The 17,398-nt window shown below is 36.9% G+C and overlaps 1 protein-coding gene across 2 annotated transcripts; it reads left to right on the top strand.

Moving 5' to 3' along the window:
- The first annotated feature begins 256 nt into the window (after positions 1–256).
- Positions 257–15,715, top strand: LOC114046713 (E3 ubiquitin-protein ligase CBL-B-like). Of its 2 annotated transcripts, none has more exons than XM_027867163.1 (3): positions 257–694; positions 1,841–2,042; positions 15,461–15,715. In XM_027867163.1, exons 2-3 carry the CDS (start codon positions 1,875–1,877, stop codon positions 15,713–15,715), a joined length of 423 nt encoding a protein of 140 aa, XP_027722964.1. In that variant the 5' UTR covers positions 257–694; positions 1,841–1,874. The 2 variants fall into 2 exon arrangements, with proteins under 2 accessions (XP_027722964.1, XP_027722972.1); XM_027867171.1 differs by lacking the exon at positions 257–694 and adding an exon at positions 1,674–1,740.
- The last annotated feature ends 1,683 nt before the right edge of the window (positions 15,716–17,398 follow it).

Genomic DNA, 17,398 nt, shown 5'->3' with positions numbered 1-17,398 from the left:
CCTAGAAGACGTGGAGGGAGGGGCGGGGCGAAAAAAGGGGTCTATCTCCCATTGGTCAAGACCCCTGTCCTGTAATCTCAGCTTTAGTATGATTGGCTAAACCCTTCCTCCTGCCTCCTCTCTCTCCCTCCCGGTCCCATGGCCCCTCCTCCTCCTCACGTCTCTGTGTTTGAGTGTAAGTTACCAGGGGGAGGGGAGGGGAAGAGGGGTGGGGTGTGCTGTGAGTTGTCTCCTCCTCCTCCTCCCGCCTGTGCGGCTGCTGGTGTGTCCCCGGGCCCAGGAGAGGAGGGGGGAGGAGTGGGGAGAAATAGGAGGCGGGTGTGGATTTATTTCAACCTTAAATTGTTGTCTTTTTTTTTCCACGTCTTGCTTGAAGCTGGTTGGAAGGAGCTCCCTGCCTTTGGAATCGCTGTCTTATCTCACTCTGTCGGTGCTCCCTTCCTTCCCGCGGCCCCCGCCCCGACGTGCGCGTATAGTGTAGCCTCACGCACACGCGTGTGTGTGCCTTCCTTCCCCCGAGTCCTCTATAGCCGGGAGAGAGGGCGAGGAAGAGCTCCGCCTAGGAGACTCAATGTTTCTCCCGGGCCAAGCGCTCCTTGTGCAGCTAGACACGAGCTACGGACGAGGACGGGAGGAGAGCCCCCAGCTTGCTGTTGCTGCCCTTGTTGCTGCTGCCGCTGCTGTTTGAAGAGGGGTATTTAATAACCCGAACCCCAGAATGGGGCGGGGGGTGTGGGGGGGACAGGGGCAGAAAGAGAGGGATAGAAGCTGCGGAGATTGGAAGCGACTTGGGCATGGGCTGTATAAAGACGGCAGGAGAGGGCAAAGACGAGCCAACTGCTGCTTCTGTTGCTTGGAGGAGAAAGGATACTTTGTCCTTCCTTCTTTCTACCTTTCTCCTCCCTAACTGTGGATGAAAAGCAGTGGGGGCAGCTGGGTAGTGGTGGTTCTATTTTTTTTTTTTAAATCCAGAAACAAAGCTGTGTGTGTGTGTGTGTGTGTGTGTGTGTGTGTGTGTGTGTGTTTTGTTTTGTTTTCTTTTTCCTGATGGGGGGAGGAGGAGGGCTGAATCAGAAGAAGTGATCTTCCCTCTTCCTTTTTCCCTCCTTCAGTTCTTTCCCTCTTTAAAAAAGAAAGGAAGGAAAGGACTCCCTCTAGCCCCTTCCAGTTTGGTTATTAACTAACTTATAGGTAACTACTGACGTTACATTTTTTAAAAAGATAACTTCGGATTTGGGGTCATGTATCTCCTTGTTTGAGATTTTTTTTTTAAAGGGGAACAAAATACAAGTCGTACAGTCTTTGTTGAGCACAGACGTGCCCCCCATATGAAGTGTATAATAATTTTTTGATTTGCCTAACTTGGAATCTAGTACAGGATGAAAATGGGTTTCCCCAAGTGAAGACCCCAAGATGTTTCCTCAGTGGCTTCGTTTGTTTTTGTGTGTGTTGAGAGGGGTTTAAGGGAAAAGAGATGAGGAGAACATTGTGTTCTTATCTATTTGGCGTGATTGTATTTATGTTGCTTTTTGTTCTGAGCTGTGTAATGTAATCCGGCCTGTGCTCCTTCAAATGTGAGTAATATTTGTCCACAACTGTTAGTTTTCTAAAAGCAGAGTCAGGGTCACTTCCCTGACACCCACTCTGTGTAGATTGCCAGTGTGAATCCATACTCTCCTTGTCTAAAAGTTGAACCCTGGGCTGATTTTACTCTATCCACTGCATTCCTTGCTGAAGGAGGTGGGTGGGATGAGTTAGCACATTCAGTTTTCTGTTGGGGAAAAATATTTTAAGAACCATGTGAGTCTCTTTTGGTAACTTTTTAAAAAATTGTTTTCAGTATTCTCGTAAGAGCTGAAGAGCTGAGATCCCAGATGGCTAATGCTATGAATGGCCGGAACCCTGGTGGCCGAGGAGGAAACCCCCGAAAAGGACGGATACTGGGCATTATTGATGCTATTCAGGATGCAGTTGGACCACCTAAACAAGCTGCAGCTGATCGAAGAACTGTTGAAAAGACTTGGAAACTCATGGACAAAGTGGTGAGTATTTACTCTTTTCTGGGTATATTATCTTTGGTGTCCCTTACAACTTTAGCATTTGATGACATTTGGCAATGATAAGTTTTTGATGAACCCTAAGCCTTGTGATGAATGCAAGATCTATTTGCCCATAATTTTTCTGTGAATTGTTGGTATATTTGTTACATAGCATTTGACTGGAAGTCAGGAGAACGTAACAAATGGTTAAAAAATGCTTGACTCGACCTAGGTTCTAGCAATAGTTTTGCTACTTCCTGACTATGTGACCTTGGACAAATCACTAAACTTCTGTAGCTGATATTTCAGGCCTTAAGTATCCTTTCATACAAATGAGGAGTTGGGATAGATCATCCCCAAGGTTCTTCCTACAAGTTCTGAGTTCTCTGATGGAAGACATTATGATTTGAATTGGACATTTTGCTCACTTCTTGGCTTTGTATTTGTTGTGAAAGCTTGATGTCTTGATATGAAATGATCTTGCTTTTACTTCTGTCCTACTCTTTAAGGTTCAAAGTTCTTCCAGAGAACTCAGATATGCAAAGCTCATGCAGTAAGCTGCTTAATGTTAGTATATTATGTCAGAATAGTTTGGAAATGTTTGTTCTGACTTATATGAGGTTGTGTTGCCCTTAGACCAGAAGAGGAGCTCTTAAACAGGTAATTTATGCAAAGCATTTTATAAAGCCCTCTTATGACAATCCACTGCATGAAGTGGAGAGCATTTATCTGGGAAACAATTACACAGATTAGCTCTCAAGTGAGTAAGCAAAATTTGAAATAGTTTCCATTTCATCTTTGGAAAACATCTTCATTTTAAAAGTTCTGTGCTCTTGTTAATGGCTAAATTACGGTTTCTTTCATCTACTATTCCATTTTGAAACAGGAAATCTATTCGATGGCACATTATTTGTTGTGAAGGGAAAATTTGTGTTGGGGGTGGTGGTTTTGAGAGTTTCAGATATTTCTGTGGTTTCTACAAGTTGCTTTCAGATGAACTGAAAGATCACACTGAAATTTAGCCCTATATCAGCACATGCAGAGCAAACCAAATTAAAGGATGTTTCAGAGCAACTTACAAACACAGGCTCAAGGAATTTTAGATGCCAGTGTCCTAAATATGACAGATAGGATTTTGTAATAAGTATGATGATGCTCTAGCTTGCTTCTTTTCAAAATGAAAAGCTCTTCATTTTAAATCAGTGATGTCTCCCCAGGTTATATTTGTGATAGTTACAAGACCTCATAGGTTTTCTTATAAGGGATCTTCAAGTCAGTCAGAACATTTAGTTGGGAAAGGGGCCTAGGTATTTGTTAACTTGTAATGGGGGGGAATATAGTGTTGACTCAAGTAACAGTAGGGTACACATATTTTTAATGTTAGGACTTAGATTCCTTAATATGATACTTTTATTTTTTTAGAGAAATGTGCCAGAGTCTCCCAGACAGAAACCCTGGAACTTTCCCCTTTGCTTTTGGCTTGTCACTGGGTGCAAGTATAGTATAGGACAAAAAACGTAATCTCTTGGTTTAAAGGTAAAAGTAATTGTCAATCCTTACACAGGTCAGCTTTATTTCATTTTCTTATAGATTGTAATGTAGGTAGATGGAGTGGCTTTCTGTTTTTACTGGATACACATATTCACTTTGAATTTTTAGGATGGGCCTATTCAGCTTTTTGTCAGTTAAAATTTTTGATCATATTTTACTATGAAAGTACACCAGACAAGACTTTGTAACCTTGTTGCTTGAACTCAGCTTTTGATTTGGACATTTGATACTTATTATTGAAGAGTATGTACTTGAACAAATTGAAGACATTTGGCAAACAGAACATCTTTCTACTTAAGGTAGCTGAAGTTCAGTTTCACTTCTTAAATCAGAAATGGGGAGTAATAGTCAAAATTCAAGGTTTCCAGTTGGAATCATCCTTTATGACAACTTAGGTGTCCAGATTATTAAGTGACTCCTGGTAAATGTGTCAGACTTATAAAGTTATTGGTTGTTCTCTTTCCTTTGTTCTTGGAATGGTCTGAGATTACATATTTAGAAATCAGTCAAGGTGAACTGAAACTTGGTCAGCATGATGTAAATTTCTTATAGGATGTAGTGCAGTTATAGTTACTGTAAAGTCCCTGCTTTTGAAACATTAAAAACTAGCCCATTATGCTGATATAGGGGCAGCTAGGTGGCACAGTGGATGGAGCACCAGGCATGGAGTCAGAAAGACTTGTATTCCTGAGTTCAAAACTGGCATCAGACACTTAATAGCTGTGTGACCCTAGGCAAGTCACTTAACCCTGTTTGCCTCAGTTTCCTCATCTGTAAAATGAACTGGAGAGGGAAATGGCAAACTCCTTCAAGTATCTTTTCCAAGAAGACCTCAAATGGGGTTATAAAGAGTTGGACATAACTGAAAAAAATGGCTGAACAACAACAATAACAATGCTGACACGGTTTTATTTACTTTTACAGTACTGGTTAGTGACTATGGCACTTTCCCTAAGATAAGGCTAGCATCTGTCATTGTTTGCTTTATCTTTAGGCCTTTTTTAGAGTTAGCTTCACTTTAGTAACTTGATGAACTCTGTTGCCTAAATTCTCCACTATTGCTTTCTCTATAGGTTTTCAATTATGTTCAAAAGTTGTTCCTGAAATTGTGCCCGTGGGCCTTCTTGAGAATTTATATAAATTGTTAGATGAAAGATTCCTGTGTGACTTAGGAAGAAGACAACATAGTACTATCAACACATTTATAATTACTAATTGTTGGTGTTATTTCATTTTGTGTAGAACCGAATAGTCATACACATGTGTTTATTTTTTCTTATTTGTCATTGGTAAAGGAAGTGGTTCATAATATCAACATTGTCTTGATGATTACATCAGAAACTTGACTGTTAGTCCAAAAGTTAATCCCTTGATACATTACCTAACTGTTTGGTAAAATAGCAGCAAGAGTATGTAGTTAGCATCAGAGTTACAGAGAAGAATTACTTTTCAGTCCTCTGGATAGTGATTTGAAAAGAAACTTTAGCTGTACAGTTAATTCTCCCCCCCCAACAAAAACTTAAATTTAATTAGCTTTAGATAATTGATTATTCTTAAGGTCTGGGGAGTGTACTGAGGTAGGTGGTGTGTGTGAGTGTTATAGAGTGAATTAATGTAAGTTTACTGTTCTACTGACCCAGTAATTCAGAATACCTTCAAGTACATGAGACTTATTTTAGTTAAGTCATTTTAATACTTTTTTTGAGATAACTTTTTGGAAGATATTCAAGGAGCAGAGAGGAGAGCAACTGCCTTCATTTGTCATTATAAGATGTTAATTGTTAGGAATTGTCATATACAGTATAATGGAAAAAAAGATTGTTGGGAAGAACCAGATAACTTACCATTTTAGGCATTTAGCAGATAACAGAGATCTTGGGGACAGAGCAAGTAGAGTGATGTGAAGCCAAGGTCACATTAGTTAGGAAAGTTCTGGGTGAACCAAAGCATGCTACCTGTCTAGAGATTCAATATTACTTGAACTGATTCCCAAAGTCCCACTGTTGAATCTTGCTGGGTTAGAGGACTGCTGGAAAGCTGAATCTGTTTCAAGACTACCCCCTGGGGATTTGGGGCCACAGCTGGCTTAATCAGTTAAACAGTACCCAGTGCTTTATATCACAGCCACCATTTAGGCACTTGTATGAGTAGGTTTTGGCTGGCCATTGTTTGCTTTTCAGAAGAGGCATTATCATCTTTCTGTTGGAAAGGCTGAGGTTAGGGCAAGGAAATGATTGCTAATCAGGATGGTAGGAAAGATAATTTATTGATAGCTGTTCCTGTATCATGGTTCTCACAAGAGCCTTACCCAGGTGATAGAAAGTAGGAGAAGCAATTTTCCAGTTAATAGATGCTAAATGCATTGTATTTACATGGATGGATGCTCAATAAATCCCAAACCATTAATTGATACTGAAAAGCAGAGTGTAATGTGAACCTACATTTTCTACTGCTACCTTTGTCATTTTTGTAAAGTCACATTATTTTGAGAATTACAAAAGCACTTAATATGAAAATGACAGAGGACTGCTTTCCACATTTTTATGTTTACTACATTTAGTCAGCTTGTTTTTCATGCTTCAAAACTTTAATGTGACAGACAAACTTTCAGAGCTGTTTGGTTATGATTTTCTACCCTGTATCCTTCAGTAGAATGGTTATGTTTTTCTCGCTAGGACTAGATCCTTCTTCATCTCTTAAATGAATATCATTTTGGGGACTTAAGACTTGGCTTTAAGAATTAACGTTTTTAAACTTCTAAGGCCTAGTTCAGGAACATCAGTACCCTTGGTACAAGGTAAAGCAGTGCGTCTTTTCCTCCAACCCATTTTTGCCTCATGGAAGTTGACTATCATAAATAGAATCGTAAGACCTTGTTGAATTAAGGGTGTTTTTGGTCTGTGTGGGGGGGGTGAGAGTAGGGTTGGGAGGTAGCTTAATAAAAACAAGGCTGTTTTGTAATTCTGGGAGAAGTAAACTGATTCAAGCTTTGGTGACCTTATGTTGTAGTGGATCTCATTCAGATTTTAATCAAGGAGCTGCCTTAAATCTTATTCTGTTTTTATAGTTACAGTTCTGATTATATGAATGATACAGGTAATGAAAGCCATAGCATAGCCAACAGATAGCTTCTCACCTCTCCTTATTGTTTTGCTCTGTAGAAGAAAGATTCCCTTACTCCCTTTTTACGGTGTTATTTCACATATTATAAATTCCGACACGGTTATTAAGCTTTTAAGTTAGTGACCTCTTTTTCTTTTTAAATTTTGAGCATAAGCAGTTTGCAGAAAGAAAGAAAAAACCAATGACCATTAACCTCTAAACTATCTTCAATAAAAATATACTTAAATATATAGGTATCACTCATTAGTAATACCCTTATTGACTTTGTCATTACTGTTTAGTTGTTTCTGTTGTGTCTGACTCTGTGACCCCATTTGGTCTTTTCTTGGCAAAGATACTGGAATGGTTTGCCATTTCCTTCTCTAGCTCATCCCACAGATAAGGAAACTGAGGCAAACAGTTAAATGACTTGCCCAGGGTCACACAACTAGTAGGTGTCTGAGCCAGATTTGAACTCATGAAGATGAGTCTTCCTGATTCCAAGCCCAGTGCTTTATCCACTCTGCTACCTACCTTCCCCTTGGTGATTTTTAGTTTTTTTTTTTTTCCCACTTGGAATTCTTTCATATAGGGATTTGTCGTTATTTCCTGTTTCTCATAGTTATCCTTTATAATGTCATGACCTCTTGTAACAATGAAGTATTATGATTTGTTTATTCATTCCCCACCTATGGACATTTAGGTTTTTAAGTATTACGTTATAATACAGATATAAAAATCTCTGGATTAATAGTTCTTTTTATTCTTTTCAATGACTTCCTTGGGTATGTTCCCAAAGGGAAGATTGAAATGTCAAAAGGTAAGGCCATTGGAAATGAAAGAAAAATTCATTCCTTCCCTTTTCCCTTCTCCCTTTGCAGAGGTGGGGGACCATGGGTATGTAATACTACTTGTTCTATCCAATGGAGTTAATTTTTGTTAAACCAATTTTTTTTCTCTTTTATTTTTAATCTTTGTTATAAGGGTTGGCTCATTAGGTAGGTGATTGGAAAGGGATGTATTTGGAAATGATGGTAATGTAAAAAGAAAGGTCAGTAAGAAGTAAGATAAAAACCCAAAGAGTATGGTGTATTATCATGTTATCTGTTTCTGTATTATCATGTTTCTGTAAGGAAAACTGAGGCTCTTTTATGACTTGTATATTGAGAGATTGCTCTCTAGAAAGATTGTACCAGGGCTACCTAAGCTTGTGACATTTTAAATCAAGTTTTTAAATAGTATGTTACAGAATGAATGGAATATATTTTAAAAGATCAGAAGTTAAGTAGGTAAATAATCAAGAAATCAGTTCCTACCTCATTAGGTGAAATTTTATCTATGTATGTTGTGGAGCATTAAAAAGGTCTGTATCATAATTCTCAGAAACGAGTTAAAATGCCAATATGACATATTGCAACGTACGTGTTAGCAGTTTTCCTCTTGTCAACAAAAGAAGCATATCTAAAATATCTTAATGAATTTTGTAGTATTTTGGTATGTTAAATATTTAAATGGGCCTTTTGGCCTATTATAACCAAATCCTACAGAATCCATTTTAGTGTTTGTTTTATTTCATTGAGCATTATTGTGGTCTGCATTGCTAGGGGGAATAATCTTATGAAAGGGATCATACTTATCATTAGGTACTTGACCTTTCTTACTGTGTCTTAGAACAGCAACAAAGATTTCACAAAATGACCTTGTTCTAGTACTTATTAAATGATTAGTGATGAAGGCCCTTTACATTGTAGCTCTGAGTTGACCCACAAACTTCTAGGGCCTTTACCTTGCCAGGCAGACCCAAATCCATATTCAAGGGAGGTGCTTACAGGGCACTCCCAGCATACCCATTCAGAGCCTGTCAGCCCTGATCTGTGTTGGGAAACCTTGGTCCCCTGGTCTCGTAGGATAGAAATGTGATGGGCTTTTAAGAAATTTGGACATTTCAGAAAAACTCTAGAGATCATAGAGATTTTGGAAGTCCTTTTGATTCTGAGCAGAGGGGCAAAGATTTCCAGCCTGTTTTTTATACCTTTAGGTTATTTGAGTTGTGTCTTATGCTGATGGAAGCTAGCTTGATTTGAGTGGAAAAAATTATGTCTCTGATCCTCACTCTGATTGGAATTAAGAGATAGTTTGATGAAAGTGTCTAGTCACATAGACCTTAGATTCTAAAATGTGACTCATTAAATCCTGACTTCAGTATGACCACAGCAAAAGGAATTTTTTTCTTTGTATTAAATTATGAGCCTTTCTCTTTATTACTAAAATAAAATTAAAAACTTAGTGATTTTACTTAAAATCCAGTGTTGTCTTTTCCTTGTAAATATCAATCTTTTGGTATATTTCAATATGTCCTAAATCCTAGAGCCATAATCTTCCTGGCATTTAGGTATTCTTTCTGCTCTTGGAAGGCGGAATCACTCAAATACTGGTCTTGTTTAATCATGTCATAGTGGAAACAGTGCTGGATGTGGAGTCGAGAAGCCTGGATTTGACACTTAGCTGTATGACCTTGGCAACTCATTTATCATCTTTGACCTTCAGTTTGCTTGTATGTAAAATGGAGATCGTGCTTGAACTATGTATTTGTCACGGGATTGTTTGAAGAATGTGCTTTGTAAGTTTGAGCGATATTTGAAGTGTGTGTGTGTGTATTATTATCATCATCATGCTTTTGCCTCTAATTCTGCCTAAAATTCCATTTTGCATGTGAGGTGCTCTATTATATCTCACCTCCTTCACATGCCTTTTTTGAATTGGAGGGGAGTTGGAGCAGTTACATTTTGCTTTGTTTTTCATTGTCCGCATGTGCATTTCTCATGGCAGTTATACATTCATAGTGAACATTCTGTATAGTTATTGCTGGAAGAGTTTATTTCTATGCCCTTTATACTTTGATTCACATTAGCGTTTTCTGATTTACATGGACAGATGTAGACCATAGAGAGACAGTGTCAAACTAGTATTGGACTGAGCTTGGTACAAAATGACTTTAAATACTTTCGATTTCAGTGATGGCTCATCCAATAGAATCATGTTGTAATAGCCTTTGAGAGAAATGTGAAATACATGACTTCACAGGATTTACCCACGGAGCATAGCCCATGTATATCCACAGAGTATATCCACAGAGTATAGTGAAATCTTTGGTTAATTTGTTTTTTTTTTTATATATCAAAATTTAGTTGTTTTTTTTTAATAATTTATTTATTTTTAGTTTTCAACATTCACTTCCATAAGATTTTGAATTTTAAATTTTCTTCCTGTCCTTCCCCTCCCCCATCCCCAAGATGGCATGCAATCTGATATAGGCTCTACTTACACATTCATATTAAGCATATTTTCACATTAGTCATGATGTATAGAAGAATTAAAACTAATGAGAGGCATCACGAGAAAGAAGAAATAAAACAAAACAACAAAAGAAAAGGAGAGCAAATAGTATGGTTCCATCTGCATTGAGACTCCATGGTTCTTTTTCTAGATGTGGATAGTATTTTCCATCATGAATCTTTTTTATTTTTTTTTTTTTGGTGACGCAATCGGGGTTAAGTGATGTGCCCAGGGTCACACAGCTAGTGCATGTCAAGCGTTTGGTCTGAGGCCAGATTTGAACTCAGGTGCCCCTGACTTCAGAACCCATACTCTATCCACTCCGCCACCTAGCTGCCTCCCCGCCCCCATCATGACTCTTTTGTAGTTGTATTAGATCCTTGCATTGCTGAGAAGAGCTAAGTCTATCAAAGTCAGTCATAGCACAGTGTGGCTGTTACTGTGTACAATGTTCTCCTGGTTCTCATTTCACTCAGCATCAGTTCATATAAGTCTTTCCAAGTTTTTCTGAAGTCTGCCTTCTCATCATTTCTTATAGCACTGCTCATCATTTCTTATAGTACTAGTTTTAGTTTTAAAGAAAGGATTTCTTTGCTCTATAAATTTCAGTTTGTTTCAGTGAAATTACTTTGCTAAATTTCAGGGGGTGGAGTATATGGAGTCTTGTTTGTTAGAGCTATATTACTGGGTTTAACATTTTATTGGCTTTTGTGAATTTTAATTGAGGCATAAATCAGGAAACATTTAAAATGTTTTCTAAGAAATGTTTTCTGTATGCTAAGAAAGCTTCACTATCAAAATGAAAGCTCTAAAGTTTGCTCTTAAATTCCTTGTAAATCCTATAAATTTGTTTAAAATCTGTTTTATATTTTTGCTCTGTCATGATGTAATTGATTGAAGATTTATATTTATATATCTGGGAAAAGGTGTTACTCTACAGAGAGGACTTGTTTTAGAAAATTTGGAATAAAATATCATAACAATAAACAGTGACCATGGTAGGAGGCAGCTTGGTTTCATGGAGAGTTCTTGGGGAGTCAAGAGACCTGAGCTAGGTGACCTTGGGCAAGTCTTCTTTCTGGCCTTTTGTTTCCTCGTGTGTAAAATGAGGAATATGGAGTGGATGATTTCTAAGGCTCATTTCAGCTTTAAAATTTTATGAGGTTGTGAATATAATTGCTTTTTAAATGCTAGTAAAATTCCTAGTTAATTGTTTGATCATTTAGACCACCAGGGAAGGACAGTATTCATCCTTAGGTGGTGTATTGAAAAGTTATTCTTTCAGCAATTATTATTGACTATGGAAAAGACTTTTCTTTTCATAATAGCCCTTTTCCATATAAAATTTAGATTGAACAAAGGAAACTTACAAAGTAATTAGATGGAGATAAAAGTTGCATGTAACTTTGTGAATTGGATATTTTGTAATGTGCTACTTTTATAAAATCATGTTTTCTTTTGACCTTTGCTCTTTTTTCTTGGTCTGTTAGAAAGTTATTTCTCTGTTATACAACTATTCTTGCTATTTCATTGTAAATAGAGTCTGTCATAAATTGTGATCCTTATTGCTAAACTTTTGCTAAACTAATGACTTGTACTCTTCTTATATTTCAGAAGGTCCCTAATGTATATTAGCACACGTGACTGGAAATTAGGACTTGAATCTCTCTCAAGTTTTGTTCTTACTATGTCATAAGATAAATTTGCATTTTGAGTCTATGATTAGTTATACTTTTTGTGATTAATGTAGTGGAAAGTGCATCAACTTGAACTTTAGTCCGAGCCCTAGCACTGAGCTAGTGGTATGACTTTTGGATTTTAGTTTCCACATCTCTAAAGTGGTAGCATTAGATTAGATAGTTTTTAAGGCTACTTACTGCTCTTATACAATTGTGTGAAATCTCTTAGAAATGAATGAGAAGCCATTAAAGTGGAAAATATACAGAGCGAGAACTAGCCTAGATTGGGGAGACGGCTGATGTTTCTTTCTTTGCCCTCCCTTTCCTGTGCCCGCCTTCCAACTTGAGTGAACTGTCCCTGATAGATCACCCAGTTTTAGGAGTTGTCCTGTTCGGGTGGAGTCGTCCTCCTCTGGCCCTGCCCTCTGTTCTTTTCCTTTTCTAGTATGCCTTCTGAATCCTCCTCTGTTATTAAGCTACTCCTCTCCATCCTAGACCTCTTCCTCTCAGATTTTCATGATCTGGTACTCTCTGAAATCTGGCTTTCCCCTGAAGACCCCTTGAATCTTGGTACCTTCTTTATGCTAGACTTTCAGCTTTTCTCACTGACACAAAGGGTGAGGAAGAGAAGTTGGTATATTCATTGTACTTCACAGTTGTTTTTAACTTCCTTTAAAGTTCACTCCATGTTATACAGATCCTTCTCATATGTTTTCCAGACTGCTTTTTCTGCTGCTTCTCAGTAAGTTTAGTAACCAGGTAAGCAAACATCTTCTCCACTTCAGCTTCTTTGAGTAGTATCCTGGCCTCCCAGTTCCTTCCAGGAACATTTGAAAGCCTACCTTAACCACACTTAGGAGTGGTCATACTTTAGGCTGGTTCTACCTCTTTACTCCAACTGATTTTGCCCCAGGTACCAGAATTCCTAGTTATATCTCTGAAAAATCTAGATTTGTGAATACACATATGTATTAAAAACAACAACAAAAACTTCCAGAGAATAACTGGATAGTATTTCTCCAGTGTCAGATCAAAATCCATCCATAATAGGGTTAAGTCCTGTGGAGCTGACTGAGGCACTTGTAAGTTAAGTTATTTCACCTAGGAAGAATTTGAGGTGGATTTGGAGCCAGGCTTTCCTGAGTTCTGCTCAGGAGTCTGTCCACTCTATAGTACTGCTTTTAATGGTTACTATTTGCATGTCTGTTATAATTAGTGTAGGCGACTCCTGGTAAGTAAACTTCCCGTACTAATGCTTATCAGCAACTGTTACCTAACTTTAAGTCTGAGAGAATTTCTTGGGGCACAGAAGTTAAATGTCTTGTCCAAGATCTCACAGTCACTATATAACAAAGGTGGGATATTTTTAAACTAGTAAACATTTCATTTATGAATGGAGAGAATTAATTTGAAGCTTAGATTTTAAAAAATCATATTTCTCATACTACAGGGCAATCTGCACTATCTTTTATCCAGTTCTCTCTCAGGCATTTGCATATTGTAATCCAGTTGTGTGCCTACAGAGTAGGCAAGTTGTTTAAAACCTTGATTTGAAATTCATTAGTCTTTTGAAAGTCTTCCCTTTTAGTAATCTGGATTAAAAAAATCCAGTTTGTATACAAATGTAGGTATGTCCTGTGATCCATGCTTAAGTGAAAAGTGAAATGAGCCTTTAATGTCTCTGAAATGTTTTCTAGCCCAAATAGCAGTCGTTATCTTGATGCCAGCTTTACGTGTCATTATATGATGTCTCATACTTTTTTTGGTCCTGAAAAGTGATTTAATCATCTTAGAGAGCTCTTGAATACAGATCTGCCCCTTCTCTACAACTTAGAAAATTGCTTAGGAAACTGAAAACGTAAGTGACTTGGCCAGAGTCGCACAGCCAGTGTTTATCAGAGGCATGACTTAACTCAGGTATTCTGACACTGAGGTTAGCTCTCTAGCTTACTTACATGATATGTCATAATTAAGAATATTAAAAGGACCAAGTGATAATTTTTTAAAGTAAAACATTTTTTTTCAGTCTGACATTTTTTATATGGGGCCAAAATCAGTGCTGTATTTGATTTCCTTAGGAGTACAAAAGTGTTTCCTTAGCTAGGTGGCCCAGCGGATAAAGCACTTAACTTGGAGCCAGAAAGACCTGAGTTCAGTCCCTCTTTAGACACTTTGTGACCCTGGGCAAGTCGCTTAACTTCTGTCTGTCCAAGTTTCCTCATCTGTAAAATGGTTATGAATGTTGACCTATCTCCCAGGGTTGTTGTGAGGATAGTATGAGATATTTACAAAGTTGTAAAGTGCTTTGTAAAGCTTAAAGTGATATATAAATGTTAATTGTTCTTATTGTTATTTATTAAGCCAAGGCTGATGCTATTTGCTTATGAATTTTAAGTGGTACAGCTGTTGTCATGGAAATCAAAGCAAAGACAATTATATTATTTTTGATGGTTTTTGTGAGGAGCCAGGATTCGGAAATATTGATGAGAGAAGTAAGTTTATTATTTGATGAGACACATGTTGATTGGAAAGAAGTCTTATGAACTTACAAATAAAAATTGATACCTCTTTCGAAGAAAAAAAACAATGTATCACATAAAGGTTGAATATGTTATTTCTCTAATTCAGTGTATGTGTTGGTGGGGTTCCTGAAGCTACTGTTAGTGAAAAGTTTAACATTTTACCTCATGAATTTTAAATATATATATATATATCTCCTTTTGGTGATGATATTATGCTGTTGCTTTTCTGCAGCTTTCAAACTGAAAGCTCATCATGTATCTAGAAAATCTGTTGCAAAGACGTTCCAGTTAGGCAGAGAGATTCTGACATTCAGTGAAAAGTTGAACATATATTAATATGTCCAAGACTTGGGATTTATTTTTTTTAAATGAGAACTCCTAGTGTGGATCCGTTCTCCTCTAACACAGATTGCAATCCTTCTGTAACTTAACTGTTTTGTAAAGATGCTTTGAAATTTGTAAAGGGTAAGTGGTTTGCCTGTGGTTGCATAGAAAAGATCAGAGATAGGATCTGAAACCAAGTCTTCCTGACTCCAAGTCCAGGGTTCTCTTCACTGTGTCAGAGTTGGACATACTTTTCCTGTCATTCCCTATGACTGTGGGTACATAGTTGGACTGCTGCTGACTGAACCATGATATAGCTCATGCTTGTTGACAAGGTAGAAAGTGTCAGAAGAAGGTAGGGAAGACTAGTTTGAACTTGACATGCATTTATTATTTATTAACTCAGTTATTAAAATTTCAGCCTTTTGTTTAAACTGCCTAAGGGTACAGGATTAATCAACTAAAACATTAATTAAAATCCATTAAATAACTTCAGTGGGGAACAAGGTATAGTGTAATGAAGTTTTAACTTCAAGTCTTTGATTGCCCACTGATGAAATGGATTTATTTACTCTTTCTTAGTGTGATTTTACTTTTTAAAAAGGATTCACATCTTATGCTGAATAGCTTGCAAAAGTAGGAAGCTATAAAAAAGGGGGTGAATAAAATTAGGCAAAAAGGTTTTCTCAGTGTATTATTGGATAACTTGGATTAGTAGAAATGAAATAAAATAAAGTTTTACTCAAATCTGTCTTAAAGGTAATTTATACAGGTTCCTTATGGATTGATTATGTTATAGAAAACATAGACTTTTATTAACCAGTTTATATGAATTTCTTGTACATTTTTTTTTCATGTTTCCCCTCCCCCCTACAAAAAAATGTTTTACCTGTGTTCTTGCCTCTAGGTAAGGCTATGCCAAAATCCCAAACTCCAATTAAAGAACAGCCCACCATACATACTTGATATTTTGCCTGACACTTATCAACATTTGCGACTCATACTGAGCAAATACGATGACAACCAGAAACTTGCACAACTCAGTGAAAATGAATATTTTAAAATCTACATTGATAGCCTGATGAAAAAGTCAAAACGGGCAATTAGACTCTTTAAAGAGGGCAAAGAGAGGATGTATGAGGAACAATCACAGGACAGGTAAGAATCTTTTATGATGCTAATTTTATAACCATGCTTATTATTGCTTGTTTTATTTGTCATTTTCATATTTAATAGAAATATCATGAAGAGAATTTTTACTTGGTCAACAGTAATCCCTTAGATTTATGTAGTGTTTTTAAGGTTTGCAAATGCTATACAAATATTATCTCATTTGATCCTTATAATAACTCTGTGAGGTAGGTGCTATTATCCTCATACTACAGGTGAGGAAATTGAGAGGTTTTGACTCACCCAAGATCACTTATCTAAGAAATGTCTGAGACAGGATTTAAACTTGAATCTTGTTGAGTTACTCTCCTTCTGTAGTTAAGGCCTGCTTTCATAAAGCTATAGCAGGCCTTTTCTACAGGAGAGTAAGACCATGAGAGAGAGACAACGTATTATGGGCATAGTAACCAAGTCTTGAACCTATATCTAGCATTCTTTCCTTAGAACAGGGATTGGTAAACTATGCCCCACCACCTTTTGTATGGCTTGTGAGCAGAGAAAGATTTTTGTATTTTCAAGTAAAGTTTTATTGTACTTTAAGCTTTATTGTATTGTAAGTTTTAGTAACTTAAAACTGGGTTAGGAACTTTGGGACAACCTGCATAGTGCTTTGGAAACTTTAAAAGTGTATAAATGTTGATAGTTGTTATTGTTACTATCATTACTTGTATCATTAACTTGTATCATTTGGGTGTTGAATAGTTGGTGGTGGTGTTTTTTTTTTTTTTCCCTTCAGAATTTTTAGCTCTGAATCCAATTCTGATGCAGCAAATTGGTCTTTTGGGTTGTGACTTTAAAGTCATTTGTTGTTTTCAAGGTTATTATAACAGCAAGGTCTCAGAACATCATTGGTGACTGTGTAGATTTAACTAGATACTTGGATATGTTTTTATTTTATCATGGAAGAAATAGTGCCTTCCTGAGAATCTTGAGTTGATTCCTGCAAAACTTAAATAGATAACCTAGTAATTTCACTTTTTCTTTTTATATTTTTGATTAAAAAAAATGTTAACCCCTTGCTGTGTGCTATTCATTGCACCTAGACTCTGGGCGAGATTCAAAGTTTAGATGGTTCTGATTTCTTATCAAAAAGGGGAAATGAGGAGCCCATTTCCTGTTGAAATAATACGGTGTAAATTAGAATTAAGTTAACATGTGGTCAGCTGATGATTGTGAGGGAGATTTGTGACATGCTTCTAAATTTTTTACCAATGTTTTAGAAGCATTTATAATTAAGAATTTGATAATTTACTTTTGGATAGAGTGAACATCTATGGCTATGTGTAGAGTATAGATCTATGGTATGATTTTATTGAGAGTCATATCCAAGTAGAAAGCATTTTGTGCTTGTGAGTGCCAAATAACTGGAGTCTTCTCTTTATGTGATATCATGGATATGCTATCATTGGGGTAATTACTTTGAATTATTTCCTAGTAGTGGTGATGGATTAATCTCTACTCATTCTTCTAGGCCTGTTTGCAACCAGAGGTATACTTTTATGAGATTTAGTGGAGGCTGCTGGGTACAGTTTTGTGCGATGCAGAAAGTAGTTTGTTGGTAAAGAAGGTAATATAAACTCCTTGCTATGTGTCCTGGTTGGAAAGTAGACAATTATTGTCAATAAAATTACCATGCATATAATAAATGAATTGCCTATTGGATAGAATACAATTA

The sequence above is a fragment of the Vombatus ursinus genome, unplaced genomic scaffold (genome assembly GCF_900497805.2).
Source record: "Vombatus ursinus unplaced genomic scaffold, bare-nosed wombat genome assembly UNPS02001419.1, whole genome shotgun sequence".
NCBI lineage: Eukaryota > Metazoa > Chordata > Mammalia > Diprotodontia > Vombatidae > Vombatus > Vombatus ursinus.
Note: the sequence above shows the minus strand (reverse complement) of the source record. Positions and strands in the feature narration are given on the sequence as shown.

What these genes read in the sequence shown, in the direction of transcription:
- LOC114046713 (XM_027867163.1), top strand. Translation starts at nt 1,875, where the DNA reads ATGGCTAATGCTATGAATGGCCGGAACCCTGGTGGCCGAGGAGGAAAC. An exon ending in GGAAACTCATGGACAAAGTG is followed by an intron (nt 2,043 to 15,460) that starts GTGAGTATTTAC and finishes TCTTGCCTCTAG; the next exon opens with GTAAGGCTATGCCAAAATCC.